The sequence below is a fragment of the Candoia aspera genome, chromosome 8 (assembly GCF_035149785.1).
Source record: "Candoia aspera isolate rCanAsp1 chromosome 8, rCanAsp1.hap2, whole genome shotgun sequence".
Taxonomy (NCBI): domain Eukaryota; kingdom Metazoa; phylum Chordata; class Lepidosauria; order Squamata; family Boidae; genus Candoia; species Candoia aspera.
In genome coordinates, this window is record NC_086160.1 from 30011836 (window position 1) to 30032135 (window position 20300).

The 20300-nt window shown below is 36.8% G+C and overlaps 1 protein-coding gene across 4 annotated transcripts in view; it reads right to left on the reverse strand.

Moving 5' to 3' along the window:
• CLCN3 (chloride voltage-gated channel 3) overlaps nucleotides 1–20300 on the reverse strand; it is a 49610-nt gene that overhangs the window by 21490 nt on the left and 7820 nt on the right. For 2 of the 4 annotated variants that reach the window (XM_063310516.1, XM_063310518.1), the window contains exons 2-4: nucleotides 18991–19167; nucleotides 1765–1928; nucleotides 1174–1273 (exon numbers count right to left, since the gene is read on the reverse strand). In XM_063310516.1, coding sequence (XP_063166586.1) covers nucleotides 1174–1273; nucleotides 1765–1928; nucleotides 18991–19150 — 424 coding nt within the window. In that variant the 5' untranslated portion in view covers nucleotides 19151–19167. Of the gene's footprint in view, nucleotides 1–1173; nucleotides 1274–1764; nucleotides 1929–12343; nucleotides 12547–18990; nucleotides 19168–20300 lie in introns of those variants that run through there. The other 2 variants (XM_063310517.1, XM_063310519.1) reach the window with 2 other exon arrangements.

Sequence of the window (20300 nt, forward strand, 5' to 3'; positions counted from 1 at the left end):
CAATCTAGTCCAGAGACCCTAGTCAAGTCCAATCTTGTTCCGAGTTCCAGTTCTGCATCAAGTCTCACTCTAGTCCAGAGTTCCTAGCCAAGACCAGCCCTGTGTTCAGTTCGCAGTCCTGCTTCAAGACCCAGTATTGTTCCAGTTCGAGAACTGTTGCTTCCAGTTCATAGTACTTCAAGGACTTCTTTACTGTAAATAGTTATTTAATAAAGAATATTTTTGATATTAATTTACCTGGTTGCACGGTCTGAACAGGACACCCAGCATTGGAATAATTAGCAAGAAGAGAATTAATGTTTGTATTGATATTCACTGGACAGGAAGGGATTACAAGAGAGTAAGCAGGCACACAATGGGGAGTACACATCAAAAGGAATGCACTGAAGCCAGCTGTTTGCTTAGTGTGCTCCCAAGCTCCAAGGCGCTTAGGAGGCAAACGAAAGCTGAAGGTGTGAACCTGATTAAAGTCTTATCAGTTATAGGCAGCAGCTTTGAGCTGGCTAATTAAGGTCACAGAGTGAGCTTGTTAACTTGCAGTTAGCACTTTCTGGGGATGCGCTACACTGCAGAGAAAAGCAGCTCAGGAAGAGATAGCTTGTTTAGGCAATCTGTCCTAACTTAGAGCGAAGTACCACGCTGAGACAGTGAGTTGGTGTCTAGTGTTTATTGAACGCACTAGAAGATAGAATCCTGCCAAACTGAAAGAACGTGAGAAACCCACACAGATAAACCCAAAACTCAAGGCTGGCCTGCTCTGAGTTTCTCTGAAGGAAAGTTCAAAGCCTCTAAACTATGCATGCGTTTTCCCCCCGGATAGGGGCCCCCTCCTGCTCACCATCAGTACTCATGACACAATCACTCTGCTCTGTGAGGGGGGTAGGAAAAATACAGGTCAGGCATAGAATGTGTACTAACTGACTGTAATGGAGAACACATGACAGAGAGAAATGCTGTGAAGGTCGTAATTGTGGGCACTGGTCACACAGTTACTTTTTCATCACCACTGTAACTTTGAACTGTCACTACCCAAGGCAGTCACTAAGTGAGGTCTTCCTGTCAATGGAATTCTGACCCTTTACTTGGAAGTAGGTTTCTACTGAATTCAATGCAATTTATTTCTGATTCGAACTATTTAGGATTATACTATATATAAAAAAGGTAAGTTCCTACCTGATGCCAATCCAGTTAATGTCACAACCAGCCATCCTGACCATGCATCATACAAACTCTCTGTCATTTCCCATGCTGATTCTTTTTTCTTGCTATTGATCTACAGAAGCAATATATAGTCTAGATTAATATAAATCTTCATTCTATTAATAAAGTAAGATACAGTATTTGTTTTCCTGCTAAACTCAGAGAAGCAGTGAACAGTGAAACCTGCCGGCTTCTTGTGGGGTGACCAGGTATCTGGCTTCAGAAGGAGGGCAAATGCTCCTTTTTCAGAGGAATATATTGTATGAGGCAAAATCTAAGTGGAATACAGTGAAGTCCAGCCACTCTAAGCATTTGAGTAGTTTAAATTAATTGCTTAAGCATACCATATTAGGGCAAGAAACAACAATAAGAATTAAGGATAATATTTTTTCACAAATGAGTGTTTGTTCAACTCTTGGAATCAAAAATCACTGACCACCAGCATTATGTTACTCACATGGCTCTTCTTCCCCCTAGTTCTTTCTTGCTTTTAAATCAACAACAATCAACCTTAAACAATATATAAAAACATTACCAAAAAGTAAATTTAAGTGGTTTAAGTACCCTTCTGTGTCTCTCTCTGTCTTTGCACTTCTCTCGCACCCAATCAATCGTGTGGAAGTCATCATAAGTTCCAACTCCAGGAATGGGCTCATCGAGGAGATCCAGCAAATGTGTTGTACTGTTAATATTGCCTCCATTTGTCATTGTATAATGAGTTCCTGCAGCTGAAACAGGACAAACAGTGACTTAGTTCTTTTAAAAGGAAAATATACAATTCAGTAGCAAAAGGAACGGAAAACACACGCACACACAAATAATCATTATGTACGAAGTACAAAATTTTGGGAATCAGATTTAACTAGAGATAGTATCATCAAACAACTGTACATTAGGCAGACAGACCCCTTTAAATTCCGTAACCAAGGACTATATTACACCAAAATCTCCAGACAGTAAAATGTGCTTTCGGTATTGAAAACGCATGAATTTAGATTTTTACAACAGTGTCATAACAGTTTCAACATGGATACATGTCTATTTTAAAATATTTCACTACATTTGTATCCTTCCGTTTTTCTGACAGCACCAGGCAGCATAGGTGGGAATGTCCCTTAATTTTATTCCCACAAGAAACCTGTGACATGAGCTGTACAGAGAATGACTAACATGAGGAAACTAACAAGAGAATTAAAAAAAAAATGATGTGTGCTTTTAGAATGCAAAAAGGTTGATGTAAGAACGGAAAGGTACCAATCTCCCTCAGTTATGCAATGGCATTAAGATTCTTTTCTAAAGTTGGAAGACAAACAGAAGGATATGCATCAAACCAAGCATATGAAAAGAAAGAAAATGTGGTGTATATATACTTTATTCCATAATCTGGCTTGCAATGCATTTCAAGAGGAAAGTAGTGCTGAAAAAAGAGCATTCAATGCATAAATCCACTGAAGCTTTTCCTCATACCCCCATAGTATATTGCATTCTAAACCATTGCCCTGACAGCAATCTGCCTGCAGATAATATAATGTGCATTACTTTCTGTGCAGAAATCAGTTCTTGTGGGCTGAGAAATGTACCTTGTACTATTTTTTCTCATTCTAGCAGCAATCTTTTAGGATTCTCCCCTCAAACTCAGTGGTGAATTTTAAGTGGGCAAGGGCATTTAGTATTTTAAATTTAGTGCTTGAATTGGAATGTTGAGTTTAAAGGGACAAAGAAGACTGAGGGGAGTGGTTCCACATAGCTCTTGCTCTTCTGATTTGGACAGACCCTCTGTCAAGGTAGGGATTGGCAGGATTAGCGAAATAAAATTCATGAGATTGCTATTCTTACCAAAGGGAGAAAAAAAAGAAGAAAACTTTGCCTGTTGGATGGCAGTGAGTATCACTTTGCCTGTTGGATGGCACTGAGCACATTGGAGTGCTGCAGGTTACCAACCTCCCTCAGGCTTCCCGTCCATGCAAATCAAAATAGCTGCATTGGAGGATGCATTATGTTTTCCAGTACAAAATACCACTTTCCTGCGAGATCACTTTGATCCAGCTTCAGCCTGCCGCAGGTGCAAGGTTGCTATGACATGGAGGCACCATTGTGAGGATATATCCTCCACAAAATGATAAGTGGCCTTTTTTGGCAACAGGACAAGGAGGGTATAAGGGGTAAGCCTCCATTCTTTTGAAATTATGTAAACTAACTTAAGTGTCAGCAAATACATTGTATGATTTGGTACATATCAAGATTAATTGAACAGTTTATGACCCATGAAGATTCAAACACTGTAGACTCTTACTGTTCTTTTTGCAAGTAACAACATTTTTAAAAAATAAAGGACAGAGTGAGAAGGATGCTAAGATGGCAAATGCTACAGGGCAGGAAATACTAGTAAGATTCTGGAGGGCAAAGGGCAGTGCCCCACCATGACCTGCCCTTCAAAAAGCAAGGCTTTTACCCTGAAATAGAGTGGAAGCTACTCTCTCGTTACCAGTGCTGAACCAAGATAAAGCCACCACTCTAGTCACTTTCTTTTGTGGAAAGGAGGTCATTTTCCCCTGCTCTGCAGTGTTTGAGACTGCTTTAGTTAGGGCAGGGCAGCCTACCAATCTAAAATGCATTTAAAAAGTATTATGCTGACATAAGTCATTTAGATAATCTAATTTTTTAAAAAAATTGACACTAAATATTAATGTATATAGCAGGTGATAGATATATAAAAATTTAGCAAATTATCTTTTAAATGTACTTTTTCTCCTTAAACTGCATTTTAGTAAATTAACTATTGTTAACACTATTACTGAAAGCATCTAGACACTATGGGAAGGAATAAGATGAAGCCAAGAACAAAGCATTGTACTGAAATTAGAGAATGAGGGAAAACCCATAGAAAAAAATTGATACTGCAAACAAACAGCAAATGTATGGTATAATTTAATGCCTATGAGATCATCAAGCCCCAAAGCCCTGTCCAAAGACAGTGGTCAAAAATTGGCAGGACAATTTACTGCCATTCTGAGGGAGGAAACACAAAATTGTACGTAAGTTCTAAAACAAACATAAAATAAACTGGGGAGGAGGGGAGGGGGAATTAATAGTTTCATCAATACCCAGGGGGAAAAAGACTCACAACAACATGGTCCCAACCATTCTGCGATATTGCTTCACGCACTGAAGCCAATACCCCCCCAAAAAACTTAAGTGAGCCTAATGGCCACCAAAGCTCATCCATTTGTGATGAAGATTACTGTATCCAGAAGGAAAATAAACTGAATCAGGCAAACTGAAAAAAGTTGCTTATTTCACAATTAAACACTTTTTATAATAGTCATCTAATAACATTTCATCTATTTCCCAGAATTTCATCAAATAAAAAAATGTATTTCACATAATTACTTTTCTTGCACAATTACATTTTTAGCAATTCAGGAAAGCAACCAGCTGAAGAAATGCTCTGAAAGTGTCCTTGGTTATAACTGGCTCATCAAAATAGGTCACACTACAAGAGTATTAGCTAACAGGTTTCAAGTAACATGTTTCAAAACAAGAGCAGAGAAACTGTTCCAACACTTTCAGAGCACCAGCTGTGTGCATGCATTACTAATCTATAGCAGCTTCCCCCTCCCCCCACTACACCATCCCCAAATCACATATGTCTTCCACATACATAAGACAACAATTTTCTTAATTCCCAACCAGTGGAGTCAGTATCTATGCTGACAGGGAATTATTACTGTGATTCTACGTGCCTGCTGAGCACCTGCTTTCCAACATGTTTAGTGAAAAGGGCTAATTTAAATTCCTAATTTTAGCACCATGACTCAGTTCCAACACCATTCAAAACTAATTTCTGCTAAAGTAATTTCCTTTTTGACATAGAAAAAAAATCTTCTTGATAAAAATTCATAAATCAGATAAATTCATTTAAGCACATGTGATCTAACATTTTAATGTCCCAGAAATCAAATCTATTTATTATAAATAGATAATACATTATTACAAACAAATTCCAATATGGAACTGCTTTATTTCTCCTTCTGATGGCTACAAATTACTTATTTTCTTATATTTGGACTTTTTCCAATAAATACAAAGGAACAACCACCCCATTGTTTCTCAACTGTTCTTCAGGTGAAACAGCTTACTGATAACAGCATGAACCAGAGAGATGTAGTGGTTAACAGGGCTGGATTAGGATCACCGAGGCCAAGATTCAAATCCCCAATTTGTCTTGAAGCTCACTGAGTGACTTTAGGGGAGACAAATATTTTCTCAGCCTACATACATATAGTTGTGATCATAAAACTGGAAAGGAACCAGGTTCCTTCCAATATACCTTTCAATGAACAGAGGGCATCCTCAGTTGGTCTTTTGTGCTGATAGACAGGACCAGTGAATGTTCTGTCTCCTCTAAGCAGTCTGAGATCAGAAAAGCTGTTAACCAGAGCTCCATAAACGTAAAGATAACAGTGTATATGCAAGGAGTATTAGAAAATGATTCCCTGGTCAACAAAAAATCTTACCAGGATCAGGTATCTTCCATCTATGGTAGAAAAAAAAATGTAATGGTAATCCTAATGTTTAATTTTTCAATTGTGGCTGCAGGGTTTTCTTAGCTGGAACTTACCAGAGGAGTCTCAATAGGGTGAGATTCATTCCTTTTCTGTTCTAAAAGCAATGGGATCCAGTAAGTCTGAAACATTATTTTTGGTTGAATAAGCCATCATCTAAGATCTCCTAACATTTTTGATACAGTTGTTAAGACAGTTTCCCATAGACAGAATAGAGATCTCTAATTCTCCAAGAACTACTTGCTGAATGGGCTGACATCAATGATATTACTTGCTGTAGAACTCATCTGCCTGAAGCCATCAGCCTGAACCTGTTAATTAAGCTTGCAGTGTTCACAGAGGAAGAGGCTGAGAAACATATTGCCTCCCTGCACATGCCACTAAGTGGAACCTTGATGAAAAAGGATATTAAGGTGGCTTCAGGCAGATCCATCAGGGCAGCAGCAACTGGATTATGAAGCAGTGAGCTATGTAGGCTCAGCTCTACCTGGCAAATTACTGTAGAGACGTTATGAAAAGTAAAATTTACCTGAAGCATAAATATGGAATCTATATGTGGGGCCATGGGACCTGGTAAAACTCCTTGGCCAGTAAGACAAATTCTGTCTGAAGTTATAATAAAGAAGAAGCTTACATTCTGGGGGCGGGGGGAACAAAACCCTAGAAACCATCAAATAGAAGGTTTGAAACAGTGGCACACTGGAGCCTTTAGGACCAGGTGAAAGTCCTATGTACAGAAATTGTCAATGGGATGACGAAAAAAGCCCACAATTAGTCTTTACAAATTCTTGTTATTAAAAAATCTATTTTATATACAGATTTTAAAGAATAAATGGAACAAGGAATTAGAGAGCTCTATTCTGTCTATGGGAAACTGTCTTAACATCTGTATCAAAAATGTTAGGAGATCTTAGATGATGGCTTATTCAACCAAAAATAATGTTTCAGACTTACTGGACCACATTGCTTTTAGAACAGAAAAGGAATAAATAAATTATTGTATTCTTGAAGACACAATGAGAATAAAAACACTTCATTAAAGCATTTGTTTTTGTTATGTCCTAGTTATATTTAAGGAAAGTAATTAGACATATTATTAGACTTTAAGACAGGATTTACCATTTTTGGGTGTCCATCTTCTTTTGAACTACGTACCTATTTCATGGGAATTGATTACCTGACAGTGAAATTGCCGCACCCTTCTGTCACTAAAAGACTTGAACTTTAACATTGGAAAGATAAATTTATGGCCTCAATTACTCAGTGAAGGTCCTAGTTGCTCACAGATGTAAATTATGTTTGGATGATAAAAGATGGTCATTATTCACTTTAACTGTTGTGTAGAACTTTGTATACATACATACATACATATATATATATGTATGAGAAGCCTTTATATGCATATACATAATTTATTGTTGTCATTTTGTTTTCTTTTTCTTTCATTTTTTTTCTGTTTTGCTTAATTAAAAGGGGAAAATGCTTTAAAAACCTTGATCTCATAAAATAGTCTTCAGTCTTTCCACTGTATCATTAAAGAGCCAGCTCATAAACAGAACATACGGCTGTAATTCAAGATTGTAAATCTGTGACTCTATCTTTTGAATACTGTATACTGATATTTTTTGTGCCCCATGCTTAACAAATCCATATTTCTTTTTATATATTTAAGTGTGTATATATACTCACATACCTGCATTCACACACATAAACACTCTGCCACTCTGTTTTTTTTAATAAGTTGTTAAATTTCTCTGCAGATAATGGAATGATTCTTATCTAAAACTATTCCATAGTTTTGCTATCTTATTTGCCTGGCATCCAGAACTCCAGTTACTCTTACTTTTAGCTCTGAGGTTTTCTTAAAATTGGGGCTGCGGGGTTTTCTTAGCTGGAACTTACCAGAGGAGTCTCAATAGGGTGAGAACTACTTGCTGAATGGGTTGACATCAATGATATTATTCAAGCATGTTGTGGCTGTGTCCTATTGTCTTCAAATGTATTTTTCTATAGACAGTGTTGTAAGAATTCTGCTTGTTTTTCCCCCCCAGTTACTATAATTATAATATTAACGTGATCAACTAGATGAGTTCTTATTTTTCCAGAACTAATACTTTTCTTTCACATTTTCTTAATAGTATTTATGGTTTCATTTATTGTGGATTATACTTATAGTGATTTTATGGGTGTTTTTTCTTCATATATTGAAAGCTGCCTAGTGTTACAAGAAGAGGCAGCAGAGAAAAATATGTAAATAAATACATTTAAGAAAGTATAACATACCACTGTGATGCTGCCTAGCATCTGTACAAACACAAAGACACACAAACCACTTTTCCCTTCTATATATTTCTGTTTTCCAACTGAGTTCATTCTGCATTCATTAAGATACATTTTCTACTATAATATAGATCCTATAGATATAGGACCTCAAAACTCAGACCTATAAAACATCTTATGTTGTTCTATCAGCAGAAAAAGATATTGGAAAGATTTAATGCATCTTTTGCTTAAATGGGAGAACTTGGAATAAAATTGTGGGTATTTACAAGGTACAGGATTGTTGTTTTTTCGTTATGTTTTGATTGGCTGTTATTGTGAACCACCTAGGATTATTGTGTATATGATGGGTGGCCATATAAGTTCCTTAAATGAATGAATGAATGAATGAATGAATGAATGAATGAATCAATCAATCAATCAATCAATCAACTGAATTTCTACAGAAAACATAATAATGCAACCAAAAAAAGCAGCAATCTCCATAGTGATATTAATTGTCTCATGTATAAACATGCCTTATACCCTAGTGGCTTTGCATTTTTTTCTGGCTGTAACCAATGAACTCATTCTATGTAATTTTGATCAAACAAATATTTTAGATTATTAACTTACCCAACAACACAATCATGCTGCGTAATTTATAAATGAGGAAGTTACTGATAGAGTAAATGTACAATACATACAAACAAGTCAGTTTCAATAAGAGATAAGGAATGGCTCCCCCCCCCCCAACAATTTTCAATGAAGTCTCTTTGGAACATTTTTGTCTACTAGGCATTATAAAACTAGTACATAAATTTTAACCTGCAGATTATCCTGACTGCAGAAAGCATTTTTAATGTACAAATGACTCAGGAATAGGTAAGACTACAGGGTTGAATCTCCCGTAATCCTATGGATAATGAACATTTCTGTTTTAAAAACCAGCTGCATGGGGTTTTTATGAACAAATACACTTCCATTTTATTTTGCTCTACGCAAATTATTAGATTTTAAAGTAACTGTAGAATGTCAGAAGGAAAGAATAGATTCTTTCTTATATTATGATATAAGAAAGAAAGGAGAACAAAAGGAAGTTTGGGGAACCTAGTATCAAGCATTCAACAGAGTATTTATATTTAATAATTTATTACAGTATTTTTGCAATATTTAAGAGCTTAGAGGTTTTTGAAAAGTCATTTACTCCAAATCAAAAAGACCTAACACTGCATTTAAAACAGGAGAAATGGAATCAGTAGCTCCAATGTGAGTACAACAGAAAATAAAACTGTTTTAGGATTTCATGATCTTATATAACTATATTCGTTCAACTGATGATTTGGACTCACTTGTATGCTATTGATAAGATGAAGAAAGTATGTGGGGTCAGCAGTGACAAATAGTGATTAATTGACAGAAGTTATTTAAAAAAAAGCAACCTAGCTGTATAAAATCATGCATGGCAAGGAAAAGGTGAACAGGAAGTTTTTCTCCCTCTTTCAAAATACTAGGATCAAGGTTCAAGCATTTTAAGATGCTTAGAGATTTCAAACAGATAATAGGAGAAACTTCTTCACAAAACACATAATTAACTTGTAGAATTCAATACCACTAGGCCTGGTGATAGCCACTAACCTGAAAGGCTGGAAAAGAGGATTAGAGCTACCAGTCTGTAGTTTTCCAATGGGGTTAGACTCAATAGCATCTTGGAATATGGCAGCATGCCTTCAAATACCAATAGCAGGGGAATAACTGCAGGAGAAGGGTATATCTCCACCTCCTTATTGCACACACCCCTATCTTATTGGCCATGGTGAGAAACAAAATCCTGGTGTCAGATGGGCCTTGGCTGATTCAGAAGGGCTATCCTTAAGTTCTTACAGAAGAATCTCTATCCAGGCAAAACATGATTACATTCCCAATAATTTGCATACTCAGATCAAACACATACATCCACAAATGCTCACAGATTCAAAAGAATCAAACCACCTATCAAACACTGCAATAAAACACAGAATATATGGATAACAAAGCATCAGCAGCACTCCTCCCTCTCTTTTAGTTTAAATGCCATATGACAATCACATGAATTTCTTTAGCAGTAACTCAACAGAAGTTTACTTTGCCCAGTTATGTAAGAATTAAATGTAATATCTCACAAAAAAGATAACCTATGTTAGTTTTAAAGAAATATGAATGAAAGGAATAAACAGTCTTAGTACAACATTCAGACCAAAGCTTTATTACTGAGCATTCTATTTTAAAATTTATGACAAAATTAAAATATAAATCCTCAACAGTAATACTGGAAAACAACTGGAAGTTCCTACATGGGTTTTGTGATTTGCTTCACTCCATATAGATCACTTTCTGGGACAGCTGTGTAAAGGGCATCAATGGTTGCATCAGAGAACTCTCTCTTAGCAGAGAGAACACTAGACAGTAGGTGTTTATGTTCTGGTTATTTAAGTCAGAACACACAGGACTTTTTATCATTACATATACTTGACACCCTAGATCACAGAAGCTGCAAAACTTCTGCCCCTAAACATCCATGGATAAGCAAGCTCTATGAATCCATGGATAAGCAAGCTCTATGATTTACTCCTCCCCCACAAAGCCTAATTAAGTTCACTGTGACTTACTCCAAAGGATTGAAAGCTTACTTTAACTGAACACTGCTATAAAATAATTTAAAGATCACCAGGGATTCATAAAGCTTTAAGAGTAAAATAGACCAAGTCAGCAAATAATAAAGATCTGCCACAAGCCCAAACAAGCTTTTGGAAACTGTAAAAAAATATAGTATGATTATTTTAGCAGTAAGTTGATTACTTTTAAGACGTGTCATTCCTGGCTTCTGGTGTTTCAGAAAGGAATAGTTGACAGGACTGTGTAAAGTGGCAACTGCAATAAATACTAAGGAAGCAAACTCTTGGCCTAATTAAATTGCGCAACAGTTAATGTTTCATTAGATTTACAGAATACACCTTTTCTCCAGGAGTTCAAGGTGGATTATACTGGGGACTCCTTTCATGTATCTCAACAATAATCCCATGAGCTAGACTGGGCTGAGAGAATGTGATTGTCCCAAAGTCACCCAGCAAGTTTCCAAGACTGAGGGTAGACTTAATCCAGGAACTTCCTAGCCCTATTCTAACATTTTAATCATTGTATGTATGAATAAAGTTATCAGAAAAAAAGCCCACACACCTTTTGAAATAAATGCCAGTAAGATTTTATTTTAGTTAATTTAGTTTACACAGAGGTGCTGAAAAGAAAGCACTTAGAAGAGAAAGTTTCAAGGAAGCCCAATATTATAGAAATAAAATGGAAAGCTTCACTGGTGCTACTTTACTAATTCTTTTTCCTCTAGCTCACAGATTTCAGCTATGACAGCAGCTTCTTGTCTGCTTCTATGATAAATGCTGAAACTGGAAGGAGAAGAAACAGTATTATAAAAAAAAAAGCTGCCCACCATCATACTTGTATACTGTTTTACGTAATCACTCAATGTCACAATCATTCCTTTAGATGTAACAGCCACATTAATCATAAAAATACATGTCTCCTATTTGAACTACTGAAGACCCCTGGACAGACTCCATATGCATTGAATCAGCACATCCAATTACACACACCCTTTCCCCCATAACCTGAAAACTGCTTATCCTCTAACAATGCCTCAAAGCACCTGATATAGGAAAAGGCATAAAAATATTTTTAAAGCATACAATTTTACTAATGGTGTATCTTTTAAAAAATAAAATCTAAATCTAAACTTCCTGGGCTGCAAATAAAACCAATACAATCTTTTTATTTTCACAAAAAAGTGATTGTTTTAAATCATGCTGTAAATTCATATTGCACCAAACATTCAGAATGCCATGAAGGAGTTAATGCCATACAGCACACAGAGAGACTTCAATGCCTAGTACAAACAGCATTCTCTTTCTCTGAGGAGTGGAAATAGCTTCCTTGATTAATTCTGGTCAGTCTAGTTATGGGCAGCCATTACTATGGGGCTATTTTATTACATGACTTACAGCAAAGCTTGAGTCTTGTATTTTTTAAAAAAGAAAACCAGATACTGAAGATGGAGTCGCTTGCTGGTGGTCTGAAGTAAATCTGCTATTTTAAAGAAAAAATTGGCTTGCTGGCAAGGCAGTACAGTCCATGTAGCTAGATACAGTGTGAAACAAATCAGAGCCTTGCCAAAAATGCAGCATTAAAAAAAAAAAAATCTCAATCTGAAAGCAACTTGCCACATGATAAAAAGATAAAAGAAACTAAATCACAACACAAATTTGCTATACCTCTTTTATGCAACTCTCTCAGTGGAATGCCGTCTCCTCCCCCATCGTATGGTAAATAAGGATCAGAAGATACTTCCATGAGCTTGACAAAGACAGGGATTTAAGATCAGAACAGCCACAGCATTTCTTATAAAAGAGCAGCAGGCTGGGAGGTTGCCATATTCAATCAGGATTTGGACTGTGTGCGGCTTATTGCAGCAACTCCGTTCTTCCACAATCGATGATGTCATCAAAGGGAAATTATTGCAGCCCGGTTGCTACTGACTACAATCTAGGAGTGCTTAAAGGTGGAACAGCAGACTTAATCTAGGAAGTCTGCTGTGTCTGAAGGTGACTAAGCCTGAAGTAAAGCAGAATAAACTGGTTTAAGGAAGTACAAGCTAAATCAAGCAACACCAGCTACTATTAACATTTGAACGCTGAAAAGGCAGCCATATTTGCCTTTCAGCTTGTTCTTTATACAGTCCAAATATTAGAGATTCATTTCTCTAAGAAAAGACCAATAAATATGGCCTCTTCTAACTGATGCTTTTTTAATGTTCAGATCTAGATCTGTAAACTATTACAAAGTATAAGAACACAAATCATAAAACAGCTTAAACTAATGAATTTATACCCACATTCAAAAAATGGAAAGAAAAGTTTACAGAGACAGATATTTAAGACATTTCATATTAAGAATGCCATTGTGATCACCTAATCAATGCAAAAATCGAAGTAAAACTTTGTTTTAAAGCTTATGAAAACTGGTGAGAATTTGTATGCGTATCAGCTTTTCATTTTCTTTCAGCCTGGAAATAAGTTGCTGAATTCAGCTTTTGAATCTCATGTGTATCAGGATGGTAGCTTTCCACTTTCACAGCACAAAACTTTGAAAGACAGTGAATAACCAAGAGACTCAACTTTAGGATTCTTGGCAACTGAAGAATGAATGTTATTATTGCTAGAAGCCCAATCTTCAAAGTGGTTTTAAACATTAAAAACTCTTGGCAAGTTTCAGGGTCCAAGTATATTAAATAGGGATCTTCATTTCCAGCCTTGAAAATTGCTAGACATATTATTGTTCTTATTATTATTACTTCCAGAATCATACAAGAGATTGATGTTGCGGAATAATCCAAATTTGAATACAGTGGGGAAGATGTTCTACTGGAATGCCTGGGCCCAAACCAGGGGTAAACACTTTAAATCAGTTGATTTATAAGGGTTGTTTTAAAGATTTTGAAAGATCGCACTAAATGATTTACTTATATTTGCTTGGTAATATAAAAAACTGAAACGCATACTGACAAAACAGTATAGTCCAAATACTTTAGCATCCTCAGAGGTACCTATAAAGTTAGGGTCCTTAAGAGAGGCAATGTCTGAAGTGAAATCAACAATTATTGCTTCTAGCAATAATAACATTCACTACAACTCTATTTTATATGAAATTACAAAATAGAATGAAGGTTAGCATTAGTTACATAGCTAAACTGTGGAACCAGAATTGGAATATCCAATCTTAGAAAATCAATGGATCCATGTTTTAAGAAATGTAACACATATGTCTTCTGATATAAGAATAAAGTTAATTCACAGAAAATACAATTTCATATCTATTGGATCTTGTCCAGCCATAACTTTGGTTTGGTTTCAAATCACAGTATATCCTAATACAATTTTGGAAAGAAGTATAATAGTTGAAGATGTAAATAGTCCTAAAACATAGAATCTGTTATTCTAAATGGAATAACTTTTGGCTCTACTGAGCATGGTGCTTGGCAAAGCAGATAAACTAATCCTCCTGATATTAAAAAATGGATTCAGGATATGAATCTGTTATTTATTTTTAAGAAGTCTTTCTTTTCAAAAATATAAAAGTCTAAAAATGAAAAGGTAAAGCAGTATGTTAAGATAAGGACTGAATTGATTTCATATTGCCACTAAATGGCTATTATATGGATGTTTTTTATTTATTATTTATTATTCACATTTCTATTACACCCATCTCCCCCCAAAAGGGGGACTCTGGGCGGTTTACAATAAAATTCTCCTTAAAACCTCAACATCATAAAATCACTGAATCAACACCTACAATACTAAAATAATAAATATAAATATGGAATCCAAATGGGAAATTTCGATTCGGTAGGGAGAACTCTACGTCACTAGCCACCCCCGGGAAGAGCTGTTGCCCTTCCCTTCCCAGGCCACGCTGCAGAACCGGGTCTTCCAGAAGGTCGGGAGTGAAGGGGCCTGCCTCACCTCGGGGGGTAGAATGTTCCAAAGGGCGGGTGCCACTGAAGAGAAGGCCCGCCTCCTGGACCCTGCCAGATGAAATTCTCTTACAGACGAGATCCGTAACATGCCCATTCTGCATGATCAGGTGGGGCGGGTTGATGTTATGGGGATGAGACAGTCCCTCAGGTAACCTGGCCCCATGCCATGTAGGGCTTTAAAGGTGATAACCAACACCTTGAATTGGACCCGGAAGCAAACTGGAACCCAATGCAACTCATGCAGTAAAGGTGTTACATGTGCTGATCTTGGAGCACTCATCACTGTTCACATAGCCGCATTTTGGACCAACTGAAGCTTCTGGATACTCTTCAAGGGTAGCCCCATGTAGACCACATTACAGTAGTCTATATGGGAGATGACCAGGGCATGAGTGACTGTCCGGAGGGCATATTGATCCAGGAAAGGGCGTAACTGGCGCACAACATGACGTTGTGCAAAGGCCCTCCTGGCCACGACTGCCACCTGCTCTTTGAGCAGGAGTCGTGAGTCGAGGACCCCCAAGTTACACACCAGTTCTGAATGGGGCAGTACCACCCCATCCAGAACTAAAGATGACAACTTCATGGATATGGAGGAGCCGTCAATCCACAGCCACTCTGTCTTACCAGGGTTCAGCTGAAGCCGGTTGTTCCCCATCCAGACCCCACAGCCCCCAGGCACTAAGAGAGGGCAGCTACCGCATCACTTACTTCACCCGGGATGGAGATATATATCTGAGTATCATCAGCATACTGATGGTACCTCATCCTGTGGTGATGGATAATCTCACCCAGTGGTTTCATGTAGATGTTGAAGGGGAGAGGACTGAACCCTGCGGCACCCCACACAGCAGGGGTCGAGGGTCGGATCCCTCGCTCCCTATCAGCACCGATTGGGACCGGCCCTGGAGGAAGGAGGTGAACCAGCGCAAAACAACGCCGCCCATCCCCAACTCCCTGAGCGTTCCCAGAAGGATATCATGGTCGATGGTATCGAAAGCCACTGAGAGGTCCAAAAGAGCCAGGATGGATGCACTGCCACCATCCCACTCCTGCCAGAGATCATCCATAAGCGTGACCAATGCAGTCTCTGTCCTATATCCTGGCCTGAAACCTGACTGAAAGGGGTCTAGATAATCCATTTCATCCAGAATCCTCTGAAGTTGTAATGCCACCACTTTCTCAACCAACTTCCCCAAAAAGGGGAGGTGGGAGAGTGGACTAAAATTGTCCAGAACAGTAGGGTCCAGCGATGGCTTTTTGAGGAGGGGGTGTACCAGTGCCTCTTTAAAGGCAACCAGAACCACTCTCTCCCTCAAAGATGCATTAACCATCGCCTGGACCCAACCACATGTCACCTCCCGGGCTGCTTTCACAAGCCAGGAGGTGCATGGGTCTAGATGACACATGGTGGCATTTACAGTCTGGAGGATCCTGTCCACTTCAGGCTCAACAGGATCAAACTGTTCCCAGATAATTTGTTTTCTATTAGTTGCTTTGTGATTGAGATGGCAAGCAAATGGATAAATAAATGGTTTGGTGGCCACTTGCAATGTGTACTTACCAATCTTGCAGTGTGGAAAACTGAAATAACTGTCTTGTACATCTGGAAAGTTTTTCATGTAAGAATTTACTTGGCACAGTGTTACCCACTGCTGCTACCCTCCATGGCAGCATACTAAGATTTATAGTGCAAAAAGAGCTTTTTCATCTTCCACAAGATTGAAATGTCTTATAGTGTCTCATATTCTATATAAAGCAGTCTACAATAGGTATGTGGGTCCTGTTTATTTTTCTCCCAAGCCATTTTTCCCAATATTTTGTCATCAGCTCTTAAGAGATCTGGCTCCAACATTAACCTATTTCTTAAAATCTCAGGTTGCCTAAGATTGAGATATGGGATTTTTAAACAAGTTAGAAGTTTCTTTCCTGTTGGCTTTGTTGAAAATAGTGCTTAATACCACCCTATCATATTACAAGCATATCAAGAACACTAACTTGGTTAAATAACCTAATATTACCTTCAGGTCAATAAAAGCCAGCTACTTACAAGAACATTGAATTTGGGTAAAAATTCTTAAGAATTATTATATAAGTATTTAAAGCCAACTTTAACAATAAAATTTGGAAGAGTTGTTTCCTCCCAGTTCTTCTAAAATGCTGTCATCCTAAAATAGTTTTTTTTAATGTATTATTAGCTCAGGGTTCTACATTAGTTCCTTAAATGTACAAGAAGGTTTGTGCCTTGTTTGCTACTGCTAATGGATCTCCTCTGACAAGTTCTACTCTTTGTGTCACCATCTTCTGATTGCATTTCTAATTGTAAAAGCAATTGGCATAGACAATCCTGATTCACTCTGTTTAGATTTCCTTTAGAACTCTTCATTCTATAATTCATTGCCAACCTTCTAGAAGTTCTATCATAACTATTCACATGCTATTATTTCTTAGGAAAGATACCCTTTTTCTTCACTAGCTCAGTGAAGCAAGACCTGTCTATTTTTGTCTAAATAAAAAATGAGATAGAATTTGTCTATTAGTTTAATTTATATGGCTACCCACTCAACAAGCAACTCTATGTTTGTGTATTACAGTTTAGCTAAGATGAAATGTAGATGTGTGTGTGGATGCTCAATCCATTTCTATAGCTACCTATTTAAGAATATTCAGATCAAGTTGTGAGAAGACAGAAGTTTATTGTCATGTATTCCATAAGCTCGAAGTTCAGACTCTGCCAAGCCAGCCAAGTTTAATATAGTAAATACAAAGAGACAAATATTGCAATGGAAACCAAATAAAGCAATGACTGAATTAGATTTATCAATAAGAATATAAAATTACTATATCTGATTGATATAATTAAAAGTCTCAATATATGACTCAAAATACACAGCTTTAACAATTAGCATTTATGTCAGCACCTGATCGTTCGAGCATTCACACAATCACAATCAGGAAGCTGGGATTCCTTTAAGTGTTTTAATGAAGCGTAATGAACGGTACAGAAGGCAAGCTGCAAATAAAGAGTTCCCGCTCAAACCTAACTTTAAAAACTACATTCCCTTAGTTAGTCCCCTTTCCCATGAAACCATGTCACCCTCCCTCCCATCCAGATGGTATTCCTGGCATATCTCAACCCCGTGTCCTTGATGTCTGCCATAGCCATAAAAAAACACTTCACACTCCAACTTCACACCCCCTCCCATCTGGAGACACGGAGTCCATTCCTTGGAGAAGGAAATGATGGTAGATGCTCCAATAAGAGGTTTTGTAAAACCTTTGATCCGGAGGGGCAGGGATCTGACAATTTACATCATTTTAAGATAATTGCATCTAAGAAACAAAATGCCAACCCTGCTTTAAATATATTATTTTAGGGAATATGCATTATTGCCTAACCTACTCAAGATATCTAATCAATCTATTTCCTTTACGTATCATTTTTGGCCCCTTTGTAAATTTCAGTTAACAATAATACCGTGAAACATTGAATGCACCATGATAATTTTCCACAAGTGGCCAGAGAGGTATGGATTTAAACCTATCCATGTGTGGAAATTATTAGGCATTTATTCTGAAAGTAAAAGAATGCTATTTCCAGTAAGTTGCTTTAATTCAAAACGAATGTATAACAAAGCATAGTCACTTTAGTTGGAAATTTAGTTGGAAACACCCATGCATCCTATGCATGCACCTATGCAACATATCTCTTTATTATCAAGTCACAAGCACATTGTTTAAAATCTTATTTCTGGCTACTCACAAAACAAGCAAGTGGTTGCACATGGGAAATTGGTACGCATTCCCCAATTAACCAGTCATTATATCCTAGTTCAGACATTACAACACTAAGTGTTGCTGTCAAAGTGCAGCTTAAGTTCCTGCCTTGAATAACTTCTACTCTATTCCCAGATTCTTCTTGGTTTTTGTTTATCTACAGTTGTGATGTCTGAATTTAGCAACTACAGTTACCACAACTCATAATTTGCCTCTAAGTCAGAATTAAGGACCTAATTCAGCCCACATTTTCAATTCTAGTTGGTGACAAACAATAATTTGCCCTAATCACAGTATTCCCAATTTAGAAGTTGCATATAAAACTGTACATATCAGAACCAGGAAATGAAAGAGGTATTAGATGTCATGTGCTCAAACTATAGCTCCAAATACAAAAAAAGTCACAGCCATGAAATATCAATACAGTTATTCATTTTATATTATATTACATTTATAACAAATAATCCATTTCTGCTCTGACTGCACTACTGTCTCTACAAAATGTTATATCACAGTGCCAGATCATTAGTTTACCATAAAACCACCATCTTCCTGTGAGAGGACATAAATAAAATAAAGAATACACAAAGCAGTAATGTACAGACTCACCAATACATATGTCACCATCTAATAAATTGTCATCTTCAGTGGTCTGGAAGTCCATGATAACACCAGCTCCATCTAGCAATTCTTCATCACTACTTGCACTAGTTATGCTGTTGTAGCTATTTCTATAGTAACCTCTATGGAACAGTTGTTCAGACTCCATTTAGCTTCCCTTATAAGCTAAAAAAGAAGAGAGGAATAATTAACTATACACTTCTCTTTAAAGAGGGAGAACAAAAAAGGATTTTTGAAGTAAAATAAACATTACAAGTGGGATACCTCAGTGAAGCTGTAATTAACAAAGTATTATTCAACCAGCAGCATATGCTGAAAATTATTTAAAGGCAGATTCAAGATTTGTATTAAATTTTCAATATTTTAATATTTTGATTGCTTCTGAGGCTAATGTATTATTTCTACCACAAAAACTGAAGAACTTCAAAAATAATTTTCACTGCCAAAAACATGTTTTGAAATCTGCAAATTTATTAAATGTGTGCTTAAGAAAATGCTACATTTCCAAAAAAAATGACTGAAGGAAAGATGTCTTACTGGAAGGACTGAAAGAAGACAAATATAAACATATAAAATATAGGACATGTATAAAAAGTGTTTCTTTTGTGAAATGGGAAAAAAGTGGCACTGAATAAGTATAAGGAAGAAAACTAGAAATGATAGAAGTGTGATGAGAACAAATCTCTACCAACAACCTGAAGGCACATGTTGTACCTAATGGTGATTTGACTAATTCACCATTTCTAATCAGAAAAATCTTCATAATTATACCATGTGAATTATCAACTGTTAACTGCATCATTGCTCTACTTTAGTAAAGCATAATAAGGCATCCAACCTTGAGCAAGCAGAAACATTCTTGTTAGCAGCTTTATATCTCATTGGCTCCAGAGAGCTCTCTAACACTTGCAGGGAGGGGAATGGTGAAATCATTATGCATGAGAACATGGAACATGATCCCTGAATCACAGCCAATATTAACTTATATTATTTATATTCAAAAACTTTGTCTAATGTTTGTAAATTTAAGATGCTATATTGATTTATAAAGTATAAAAGTAGAATTCATGCAACCTTGGAATCAACATGTTGATTTTACTGGATTTGTCTGAAATTCATTCATTTATAGATTGCCACTGAATCTTTCTCCCTCTGTAGTATAACTTTTTAAAGGACTTGTCACATTAAAATATATTTTAAAAAATTGCTTTGAAACTGTGTTACTGACACTTTTATTTTCAGTTCTCCCTCTATCAATATTCAACATGGAACATTCTCTTTTCACAGCAGCCTCACAC